General features: G+C 29.7%; 1 protein-coding gene across 4 annotated transcripts in view; it reads right to left on the minus strand.

The window, feature by feature from the left end:
- LOC145332364 (malonate--CoA ligase ACSF3, mitochondrial-like) overlaps nucleotides 1–13,215 on the minus strand; it is a 45,634-nt gene that overhangs the window by 15,238 nt on the left and 17,181 nt on the right. For all 4 annotated transcript variants that reach the window (XR_013884170.1, XR_013884169.1, XM_080177364.1 and 1 more), the window contains 2 exons: nucleotides 3,137–3,228; nucleotides 440–506 (listed from right to left, as the gene is read on the minus strand). Coding sequence is in view for 2 of the 4 variants with exons in the window: in XM_080177364.1 (XP_080033490.1) it covers nucleotides 440–506; nucleotides 3,137–3,228 (159 nt within the window). In the remaining 2 variants the exon portion in view is untranslated. The remainder of the gene's footprint in view (nucleotides 1–439; nucleotides 507–3,136; nucleotides 3,229–13,215) is intronic.

The following is a 13,215-nucleotide window of genomic DNA, read 5'->3' on the forward strand; positions in this document are numbered from 1 at the left end:
TACTATTTTTGATTTGCCCAACAATTCATTGCTAATTTGTATATTTACTTCCCTAGTCCTAACTTATTCTTGGCCGTTAATATTAATCCTACTATATAAAGTAGAAACTATTTTTGTCTGTAGCGAATAATCTCTGTAACCACTGAACCGATAGGTATGGTTCTCCTTTACAATGTAGCTTCTCATGGGTCCGGATTGGGGCCGGGGAGGGTACCATCACCCTCCTGAGAGAAATCGCCCTTAGGAAAAAAGGAACGCTCCCCAGATAAAAAAAACTTCAATTGAAAGTAGAGGGGCGTAGCCTCTTGTAAATATTAAAACATAACAGCTACCTATCTTATCAGATAAATTGAAATTTATGGTGTGTAAAAAATGGAAGTTGCAGTAATAACTTGGAAAGACATAAGGCTATTCTACCTTAAAGTTAAATAAATTTTACCTGTTCAACGATAGAAACCCTGTCTCTAAACTGTTCAACTCCAACAAAGGCCGGAACTCCTTCCAACCTTAAAATATTATCAAAAATAAGATCTCTAAAATTGCTTGTTCAAAAAGACAAAGCAGGTACATTTTAAGACTTTTCTATAGTTAGGGTCTGTACTCTGTACGTCCGTCCATACGTAACGGTTATAACTCTTTCCGTTAATTTTGACATGTTAGAGTTGTCCCGTCATTTCAAACTTTGCAAGAATTGTGGATATATTATCGAAGCATCTCTATTTAAAGCCTTAAAATTTAAATAAGTCCTTTCAAATAATAGGTCAATATAGGTGTTAGACTTAAATTTTTTTTATCAACTAACAAACGTAAGAAAAGAAGAACAAACCTAATAGAGAAGCTATGCTACCCAAAATTATTTGCGTTACTATGACAATTTAAATCGAATTTTGAGTAAACTTATGAAACACATGTGCATGCGTGGAATTTGCAAAATACAGAATGATAGAACATGTGTTTTTTCCCACAAAACTGCAAAACATAGAGTTAGGAAAATATAATTTGTATCCTTATTATATAAAACTAGCGGGTGCGCTCCTAGCATCTATGAACTCTGTAAATAGGGTGTCCCATAGAGTAGTGGTTAGCGCACTACGCTGTGGTTGGGAAAATCCGAGTTCAAGTCCCCTCATAGATATTGCACTTGGATGACAAATGCTGTTGCAATTTGTCAGAATATAATCACGCAACCTTCCCTGAGATGCCCTTAGGTTGATAGGATCCTACCTATCAAGCAACTGTAATCGTGCTTTCCCTCGTCTATGCTCCTCATTCATATGAGAGTGCCATTAATTAGGGTGGCTTAATATGGAACACCTGCCAAAACTCTAGGCCAGGGTGATGTAATAATTGAGTAGCTTCCACGAGAATTGCGGGTCAGTCTGCAATGTAACATATAATACACTCAGCTGAGCGCGAAGCTTACCAATCTAGGATTGGCCAAAGGATTCTCACCTCCAATCTCCTCGGGCATCTGAATCCTAACTTCAGAGAATCAAGGCTACATACATACATGAACTCTGTATTTGGAGGAGTAAGGTAAATATGAAAATACCCTAAAATCAAGCTATGATCTATAAGAAGATTCCATAAAATGGAGAAGTCAAGCAGTTCAGTAGTTATTGAAATCTTAGGACATAGCCAAAAAAGGTCTACTACTTTATATAAAACGATAGTTTGATGTCTATTTTCTTATTGTTGCTACAACACTGATCAATGAAACTTAAATATAAAACATTTTATCATTTTGCATATAAACACAGTTAGCTTGTTACTGCTGCGCTTCTTATGGATGCAATTGTTCTGGTTAACTAACAATTAATTTTGTTACATACAGTAATAATAAGCTTGCATCTTTATATAACAAATTCTACTATTTGATCAGTATTTTGAAATGCTAAATTAGAAAATTTTGCAATTTCGAATGAAAGAAAATTTTAGTCTAAATGGCGCCTTTCTTCTTGGATAGCAACATTTCTCTATTTAACAAGGATGACAACATCCATAAAAGCGAAGCAATGAAACGGTAGGACAAACGGACATTAACGCTTGTTTAGTGTCTGAACTGAATAATCAGAATATAAAAGTATAAGAGTCGAAGCAAAATTGTAAGTAAATTTGTTGAAAAACTGCTTGATACAGGATAATGTTTATTTCATACTTACATTTTTAAGACTTGATTATAGAGTTGCTTAGCTTATGATATTGTTCTTTGTTGTCCCAGGAATCAATATACCAAAAATCAGATCAAACGGATAAATAGATCACATAAAATTTGTTGTTTAAAAGTAGAAAAATCAACATGTTTAAAATGGACATACGGATATTCTTGTAATGATGATATAGTTGCTACAATTCTAAATCGTACCTAACTACTACAGGAATCACCATGCAAAGTTTGAAATCGATAGGACAATTCTAACATGCCTAAATTAACGAATAAAAGCTATCTATCTCGGACGGACGTACGGACGGACCGACTCTAATTATAGAAAAGCTTCGCTTTTAAAAACAGGTAGGTAAACGAATAGATAATATCCTTAACTTAGAACAAAATGTTAATATTATATGAAACATACCACAAACACAGTCAAGTGTTATGGAGTGATAATCTGGGAGGAAGAGATAGTTGAATTTAAATTATTACCCACATTCTCTGATTTGTTGGCTTCAACACTATTGTTACTTATAATAAATCCTAATTATTTGGTTCATATTAAAACTTAATTAGTCCAAACTTTTCCGAAATGACATTCTAATATTATAAGACTGAATGATATTTTCATTGTATTCAGCACATTTTTTATACTTAACGAAATTGTAAAAATAATTGTAAATAGAAACATTTTATGCCTGACAGTCTGTAATGAAAAAAAGTTTCAACAACTTTTTACTTACTAATTTTTATTTACTATTTTTTTAACTTGTCTATTGCTAGATATACTTAAGCCGTCAAATGCTTTGTTTCAATCAAAGCATTATTTATTTGACGAACTCTGAAAGAAAAGTAGATAAAAATAAACATTTTTTTATAACTTTCTTAATGAAGTAGGTACCTATAATATTTTTTACTCTAAAAGCACAATTGGGCTTAAAATTAATACCAAATAATTTTGCTTTCAATAAATCATAAACTGACCTTCGAACAAGTTTTGGGCTGACATCTGCTTTCTGTCTTCTTTGTGTGAGTGTAGATAAGTTGCCATGGCTCTTTATTGAACTCGAACTGAACTGAAAAAAAAACACTTTTTTTAATATGTTTTATAAAATAACAGGGAACCTCAGGGATAAGACAATACATGTATAAATATTCTGTACCTAAATAGTTTTTTTAAATTAAAATTACTAATTTAAAGGTTAGGATATTGTTTTTTTAAACAACCAATTAATTAGATTAAAAAACTAAGTGTGAAAGCCAGCTAATGGGAAAACTTTGGGCCCAATGCTCTCTCCCTCTCTGTTCAAATAAAGTATTTAAACAAATAGGAAGATTTTTCTCACAAGAGCTTTTAAGCAAATTAAATTATTTAACTTATTTATCTCCTTGCTACAAAAAATTATAAAACAATAACACTTTCTTAGATGAAATATTCTTACACAGATGAGTTGATTAGCCACCCCATATTTAATTTTTGCACTTTACTTCTAGGGGCTTTTGGGGTAAAACAACCCCCCCAAATACAAAATTTATAAGTTTTGAGCTTACAAGCCCCTAGAAGTAAAGTGCAAAAATGAAATATGGGATGGCTAATCAACTAATTTATGCAATAAAAGCTTCCATTTAAAAAATCAGCTAGATCTTAAAAAAAAAGCTCATAACTTAAAATTTTAGTGTTTGGGGGTCTTTTGCCCCACTAGCCCCTAGAGGGAAAGTCCCAAAATTCATTTTTCAAAGTTTTACAGGTAGATCCAATCATATAAGAGAGTTTACAAAAAGAATTAGGTTGATAACTATAAAAACAAGCCCAAACGGCCAGGGCAAAATTTGATACTGAATTTTCATTTCCTATAACTGTACAAACTTCCCCCCCCCCCTTATTTTCTCATTACCACAAAAACAATTCAAACAGCTTTAAAAATACCATTGCACTTTTTGTCAATACACTTACACAAGGTAAAAATATGTGAAAATATTTATCTTTGACAGCCTAGACTAATGATCTTCAAGGTTAGGTAAACTCTGTTAAGTAAAAGGGTACAGTTAATAATTATCACATATTATGCACATACATCTTCACTCATCATGTCATTTTGAAGATAAAAAAGAATGTTCTAGAAAAACATCCATAGGTAGCAAAGCATATAAAGTAATAGATGGATTACAGAGAAAGTGAAAGTGAAAAAACAAGCAAAATGAATGTAAAAAGGGGGGGGGGGCGAAAGTGACACTTTTTGAAACCAAAACTAAAAGTCAAAGGAACTCAACTAAAATAAGAGTTACAGGTCTGACATTTTGCATGGCAGTTGCTTTATAGGGGTACAATATGGAACTGTGAAAAAACGGCGGCGCAACCGCCGAAAACCGCCGAGAAGTGTAAAAAAAAATTCGGCGGGAAACGGCGGTTGCAACGCCGTTTCTTCACAGTTCCATATTGTACCCCTATAAAGCAACTGCCATGCAAAATGTCAGACCTGTAACTCTTATTTTAGTTGAGTTTCTTTGTTGACTTTTAGTTTTGGTTACAAACAAAAAATGTCACTTTCGCCACCCCCCCCCCCCCTTTTGATTTTGAATTTATAATTGGGTACAATTGTCCAATGTACCCAATAATCTTTGCTTGCATTTAAAGAGTTTTAGACTTTTAATCTACATTTGTTTAACTCTGTTGCTGAATTATCCTGTATGAATTTTGAATTGGTAAAAAGATTCAGGCACCTAAATTGATTTAAATCATGATATATTGCTATTGTTAGTTATATAAAATGTATTCAATAATCTTTTTAATTGTTGAATAAATGTTCAGCTAGCTTAAAATTGCCCTGCAATTTCAGGTTTATATTTACTGTATTTATTTTATTATAAGTGTAAAGTTAGTAGTTTATTCAAAATCATAATTAATTTGAATCATGAAATATTTTTCAAGGTCACGGTTGGACCCTCAGATGTCAAAACTTTATTTTAGTGTTTGGCCAAAATGACTTAGCAATTGTATCTGTAAGTACGTCTAATAACACCCTTTGCTATTTTTAAAATCCCAGAAAATTTTTTTTGCAAGAAAATTGCATAAATTCGCAACCTTTTTTAGAACCACTACATAACTCGAGTTTTAAAACTTTTTATATAAAATCCTTTTTACAAAAAATATCAATAATTACTTAAAATTAAACCTGAAAGAAAAAAATTCTCATTACACGTGTTAATTTTCATGTTTTAGGTCTTTTTTTGAGGAAAACATAACTTCTCCTTTTTTGACAATAATATATTTTTTTAACAATTCAAAGTAAAATATAATAAAACTTAAACGATTTTTCTTGAATTATCAGTTGAAAATTTCATCAAACATGCAATTTAAGTGATGAAAATTTAATAAAATCATTTTTTGAATGTTTAGAATTACCAATTTTCTACATTTAAAACAAAATGTTAACAAAATTTAAAAACATTCTAACATATAACTTCAAAAATCAATAACATTTTATAAAAAGATGTTTCAAAAAATAAATCATTAAAAGGTATTAAAATGCATTTGAAATTACTTAAAATTAAAACGAGAACATCTTTTTACACTGTATTCTGTGAAATAGAGTTTAAATGACATGATTAGTGAATGAAATATTTCCTAAACTCATTAAGCCTTTTTGTGACTATATCAAAAATAATTTATTTTGTTTAATATTGTTTTTTTATTCAAATATTTGACAAAATTTTCCCTACGTCAATAAAATAAAGTCAGTTTTTTACTGTTTCCAGGTTTTTCTTTATAATTTTAAGAATTAAATATAATATAAATCTTCATTATCTTTTATTTGAATTATCATACACATTAAAATGTGAAGTATAAGCTAGAATAGCACTTTTTTCAACGAATATTTTAATGACATTATATCAAAATAATTCCTCTTAAATATCACACAACATATGATTGGGAAGTATAGCCATTTCTTGGAGGTATAATATATACAAAAATACCATTAATTCTGCTTTTATCAGAAGTTAAAAAAATTGAACAATTCTAAAACAATGGTTGGTTGTCTAGATATTGAGAACACTAAGACTACGGCTCTGTTCTATTGAAATAACGTTGCAAAAAGAGGGGTTCTGAAAGTAATCTACCTAATTTTATTAAAAGAACCAACAAGTACTGTCAGTATCTTTTTTCTTGTAATCTAGCAGACAATCAAATCATAACACAATTTTCATGATAAAATATTCAGGTTTCTACTTCACATTTTAAAAAATATACTGATCAATAAAATGTTCAAAATTTTACGTTGTACTAATTGAAAAAATATGTTGTAATTCTTATTTTAAAGTTACATTTTTATCCCTGACAAAATCATAGACGACTTTTAAAGGCATCTTATCTAAACTTTTTGAAGAAAAACTTAAAAACGTTAATTAAGTATGAAAACTATTTTCTTCGATTTTTCTGAAGTTATTATCGCATTCTATGGGTTTTTTATTATCATTTAATTATATCGAAAGTGCCAAACATTGTACCCCAACTTATTCATTTAATAAAAAACGAAGCGTGAGGTGTAAAAAGCACCCAATCATCTTTTTTTTTATTTTGATCGAGTCTAATTAACTAAATAAATTGTCTAAAATAGTTTTTCTTGACATATATTTAGAATTTCTCATATAGGTACATGAATATATATCCAGTGATTTAAATTAATTCTAAATCATGTAATTTTACTCCTTATATAAAGTGTACCCAAATGATATTTTATGTATTTAAAGAATTTTGCATATTACTTGAAATTGTCAGGATAATTTATGTCAACAAATATCGTGCATTGATCATGTATGGTAGGTTAAAATCACTCAAATAATATAATTTTGCATCTTATATTAACAAAATTTCAATAATTCTTTTGAACATAGAAGACAACAACAACACATCTTATTTTTTATTTTATTTTCAAGTGTACCTTCTGCATCTTTAAATGTATTGCAAGAATGTCTCACCTCACTTTAAATTTTGTCTGGAATTATCAGGTTTGTAGTCTGCATTATTTAGATGTACAGATAATTCTGGGATTCAAATTCAATTATATTACTATAAAATATATTTGTGTTCGTTTCAAGTTTTAGATTAAACCCTTTTCAATTATATTCCTTCAAAACCCACTATTTGAATGAATTTGAGCTAAATATTTATAATAAAATGATTTATATAAAAATTTCAATGAGCAATAGATAATCATAAAAGAATTTCTGCCCCCTAACTTTTTTTATTAAGATTCTTTAAGGCTAATTAATAGATTTGAGAAATATTTTTCAATTGATTAGATGTATTAGATATTCCTCTATATGCCATTTCATAAACAAAACATCAAAAATTATTTGATTGATACTGTTATATAAACATTAATTAATTATAAGTATTTTTTTTATAATCGAAGTAAAGATAATGCATTCTCAAGATTCGTAAATCAGCACTTAAGCAAACAGGAAAATATAAAAATTTAACAAGAAAAATAAACAATGTAAAACATAGTTATATAAGTATAACCCATAGAATACTTATGCAATTTCATCTTAAAAAGTGTTTCTATATTTTAACAAAATATATAAAAGTAGCAAAAATGAAAGAACAAAATTTCAAGACTTTATATTATATATTCATTTGTTAATCCTGCTCCGAGTCTCAGAATAGAGGCATAGGGAAATGGATGAAGATAAAGTAACATTCCCCTCAAATGTGTTTGAATTAATGTTATAGAATTGGGAGGATAGAATGGGGTGTAGATTATTATGTCTAGCATTGGCCACTCCCTGTCTAATTCAATCTTTCTCTGAAATGAAAAAGTGAAATACATACAAAAAAAATATATACAAGTAATTAAATGGAGGAATTTTTATAGCGAAGCTTTTCTATAATTAGGGTAGGTCCGTCCGTCCGTACGTCTGAGACGGATAGCTTTTTTCGTTGATTTAGGCATGTTAGAATTGTCCTATCGATTTCAAACTTTGCATGGTTATTCATGTAGTAGTTAGGTATGGTTTAGAAAGCGTAGCAACTCTATAATCATTACCAGAATGTCCGTACGTCCATTTTAAACATGTTGATTTTTACTTTTTTAACAACACATTTTTATGTGATCTAATTATCCGATTGTTCTGATTTTTGGTATACTGATTCTTGCTACAACAAAGTACAATATTATAAGCAAAGCAACTCTAGAATCAAGTCTTAAAAATGTAAGTATGTCCATAAACTTTTTCCTGTATTAAGAAGTTTTTTCAACAAATTTAATTTACTCACAATTTTACTTTGACTCTAATTCATTTATATTCTGATTATTCAGTTCTGACACTATACAAGTGTTAATGTCCGTTTGTCCTACCGTTTCAGAGCTTCGCTTTTAGGGATGTTGTCATCCTTGTTTTTTATCTTTTTGTATGCAATGTATGCAATTATTTTTAATAGTCTTTGAAACGTGACTTTTAGATAGGCATTATGCACACAAATACACATACACACACACACATAAATAGACAAACACACACTCAAGGGCAAAGTTTTGCTTTAAAACAGTTCCATGATAATTAATAATCTATTGATTTTTCACCAAACAGGTAGATGTAATAAAAATTGGCTAATTATGTTTAGAATAAATAATTTCATTTCTACTTCAAAAGGTCTTATTTGGTTTTGCCCAGAAAGCAAATCTTTCTCATTGAAGCATCCTGTTGACAACAAACCCTTTAATTTCACTTCCTTTGACTGATTATGGGCCATGCCAATCCACTTTCAAATACTAATAATACAATCAGTAAACAAAAATATGCTGAAGTCTTGCATTACACAGTTTTCAAAGACTCAAACCGTACACCATCATTGTGGTAACAATTACAACATTTCAGTTGTCCGCAGAAAACATAACATTTTGTCTTAAAAATGATGTACTTGACTGTAGTACAAATACTAGCAAGGTAGCTACACAGAAATCTGACAATGGCCGATAAATTCATGTACATCCCCAATGATGATACACAAAATCACTCCTTCTGTGGATTAAATTAGTAGTTGAAACGTTTGGTCACTCAACTTAGTTTATCAACCAATCAAAATTCATTTAAAGTCCCCAAGTTATTAAGCCAACGAATACGAAAACGTATTTAAAAAACATTGGGTACTAGTGTAATAAACAGCCCATTGTACCCTTCCTTTCTGCGTGCTACATCCATGATTCTTATATAAACTATTTCAAGTAATATTTCTGAGATATTTTGCATTGCTTATATAAACAAAATGAAACAAGAAAATTACATAATAACATATTTAAAAAGTAAAAATCTGTAAATGTTATGTAATAAGACATTCATTAAAAAATTGACAATTGAAAAATGTTATACTTATAGATAATATACTTATCAAAGGGGGGAGGCGGATGTGGCACTTTTTGAAACAAAAAGTAAAACGCGCATGATATCAGCCAATAAAAGAGTTGCTGCTTTTTGTTTTGCCTTTTTTCGCCAAATTAGACAGTTCTCAATCATCTGGGATAAACTTTTTTTTCTCATAAAAATTTCCCTTATATTTTTACGTGACACTTTCTATAGGTAGGGGAATTTAAAACATGTCAGTATTAAAAATAATTGCAATTGTAAAAATCTTACAAGTGTCAAGTGAAAATTGTTTATTATGGCGATAAAAAGGCAAAAAGAATTTCGGCGGGAAACGGTGCCGTTTCTTCGCAGTTCCATATTGCTCTCCACAAAAGCAATTGCTGTGCCGAATCTTATAGTTGTAACTCTTTTATGGGCTGAGATCATGCGCGTTTTACTTTTGGTTTCAAAAAGTGGCACATCCGCCTACTCCCTTTAAAATTTGGAAACCTTAACTGTAAATACTTCTCATGTGGCTTTAAAAACATAAAAAAAACAAGGATTTTTAAAAAAGAGGAACATGAAAGGTAATTAAAAGATGATTAATTTTAACTAATTTAAAAGTTATCATCTATTGTCTTATCCCTGTAAAAATATGAAATTTATCAATTCTAAAGTCACGTTTCCATAAAAAAGCATCCATTCAAAATAAGAAATGTTGAAAAATGTGAAATTATTAGGCATGTCATGATTAAAAAATGTGGAATAGGCGAAATTTCAAAAAGGGAGAAAAGTTTCTAAGGTCTTTGATTACAGAAAAACAAAATTCTTTTGTCTAATAAAAAGAAGACGATACAAATTCCTCTAAATATAACTCAAGCCGTTTCTTCAGAAAATAAGAGTTGTTTATTTTTAATAATTTTTGAATGAATACTTTTTTGCGCACTCCAAAATATTCTGCAAACCATAAACCGGCAGCAAATTCACATGGATAGGGATACTTTTGAAGAAAAAATATTTCACCTTCATTTTTTTAAACAAGACTTAACATTAGTAGACAATATGATCATAATTTCTTTATTGGTAACAATTACATTATCAAGAATCAAGCAACAATACATTGATTGCACAACCTGTCTGAAAATCTCATATGTGACGATACATTAAGGCATTTATTTTCTCGATTTTTAAAAATGTCATGCACCTTATATTGTAGCAATATTTTATTTTTAATATGAAGACTTTTTCGATAAGCTAAATTACCAACATTTTTTCTTAAATTTAGTCTGTGTCTACTTCTTTCTCCTCTCTCTCTCTCTCCATTGAAAAGCAGGGTATACCAAGTGTAGTTATACAACCATACTGTTGAGTATTTAGTTTTCCTTCCACCAGAAACTCTAGTGCAAAACCCAGGGATCTTACGGGATAAGACAATGGCCGATAAATTGATGTACATCCCCAATGGTGATACTCAAAATACCTCTTCTGTAGATTAAAATTAGTAGTCAAAAATTTAAACATTCAACTAAATGAATCAACCAATCAAAATTCACTACAGTCCCCAAAGTAAATACGCCAACGAATAAGAAAAGTCGTAATTAAACTTTGGGGACTAGTGTAATAAACAGTCCATTGTCCACTCTCTTTCTGGATAAACCATACAATAGGTACAGACAATTCATATATATTATCTAGACTTAACATTCTAAACTTTTTTTTAAAGTAGCGCAGCTACTCTTTTAACAACAAAGCCCTTCAGACACTGATATACAAAATTAAAATCACACAAGGACAATTACATTCATCAATCATGAAAAAATATAAACATGGTTTAGTTACATAGCTATACTATTGCGGGCATTAAGTTATTCATTACAAAATTATACATCAACAAAAAACCTTCCAATTTCGTCTTTTCTTCTTTTTGTTAGTAATTTTAGATGTTAAACGGAATGTTGAATGAAAACTGTTTACTTTATACATATTTCTACATATTCTGTTAAAATAATGTAAGTTTATAAGTCATTTAGTTAATTTTGTTCTTGGAAAAGAAATTCCAGTTCAATAACCTTTTCGTGTATAAAATAAAACCCTTCAAAATTCAAATCTGCCTTTTTATTCATGAAAATATTTTCTCCATGGAATCTAAAGGGATAAGGTAATGGCCGATAAATTGATGTACACAAAATAACAGCGTTTGTAGATTACAATTAGTGGTTGGAACGTTTGGACACTCGACATAATGAACCAACCAATGAAAATTTAATGTAAGTCCCTAAAGTTTTTAAGCCAAAAAATAAGAAAACTTTATTTTATGTATTTTAAGACTTTAGGGACAATAGTAATGAACAGTCAAATGTCCCCGTCGTCCCTGATTTTCTTCCCCTTTTCTTCCGTCAATTTAAACTGGCAAAATGTAAGTGTAACTACCAAAAAGCTAATATTAGCAATAAGCCGTATAGCCCCTCCTATAAACATGGATTTTTTAGAGGTAAAAGTAAATATCTACTGAACTCTTCTTACCTTGTAAAACTAAGGTACAAATACACCATACTTTTTATTACTTTTTAGATATAACTCCAAGAATTAATTTCATTTTTTGCTTTTGTCGTTTTCTATAAACATGAATATAACAAAAAATGTCATATTTCCAGATTTTGCAAAAAGATGTAATTGCATAGCAACTAGTTTAAGTATGCTACATTTTTTTCTTTTACCTCTTTTAGAACTAAGAAGGGAAGGAGGATAGAATTCCTTACTGGAAGAAAACATATTAAATAAGCATCAAACAATTATACAATAGGCACTTGATTACCATAAGAAACTAGCAGAAATTATTTTTAAACATCTATCTTCAATGGAAACATAGAAAAAAGCATTAAACTTGTGGAAGCTTTTCCTGAATATTGTACATTAGGATATACAAGTTTACCAGAATTTTAAAGTTAAGAGAAGATTTGAAATCTGCATCAAATTTTAAGGATTTTTTTTATAAAATTCGTTTTTTCTATAATTCTTTATCCAAAAGCGGAAATGCAATTTAAGTTAATTAATTTTGGCATCTGTGATTGGTGGATTTAAAAAATCTGCGCTCTGATTGGATGGCGTACAACATTTAACCAATTAGAGCGCAGGTAGTTTAAAATCCACCTATCCTATTGGTCAAAATTAATTAACTTAAAATGCATTTCCGCTTTTAGATAAAGAATTATACAAAAAACGAATTTTATAAAAATCCTTAAAATTTGATGCAGATTTCAAATCTCCCCCTAACATTAAAATTCCGGAAAACTTATATATCTTATTGTACATATTTCAGTTGAATCTAAGTGGTCCAGAAATCACAAGTAACAGGACAGGCTGACTGACACCTCTTTTATAAAAGGATGCTGTTATATGATATGAAATACAAATATCTGTTATGTCACCTGGAACAGAATTATATATTTGAAAACCTCTCAGAGAAATAAAGAGAAGCTGTTTAATAATATCCTCCGAGAGGAATTGTGCAAAATTGCTTCTGTAAAACAACCAAAAAATTTGAAAAACCGCTAATTGAAGTTGAATAGATATGTTAAGTATAGTGTTCTAATATTACCCATCCTAAAAAAAAATGCTTATAGAAAGGTTTTTATGACAATAGCTTAAAATTTCATAAACTACTAGACCGACCGAGTTCTCCTTTTTAAGAAAGCTTCAGATAAGTCTTTATGTAGATT

The sequence above is a fragment of the Acartia tonsa genome, chromosome 11, assembly GCF_053477335.1.
Source record: "Acartia tonsa isolate MP-2025a chromosome 11, ASM5347733v1, whole genome shotgun sequence".
NCBI lineage: Eukaryota > Metazoa > Arthropoda > Copepoda > Calanoida > Acartiidae > Acartia > Acartia tonsa.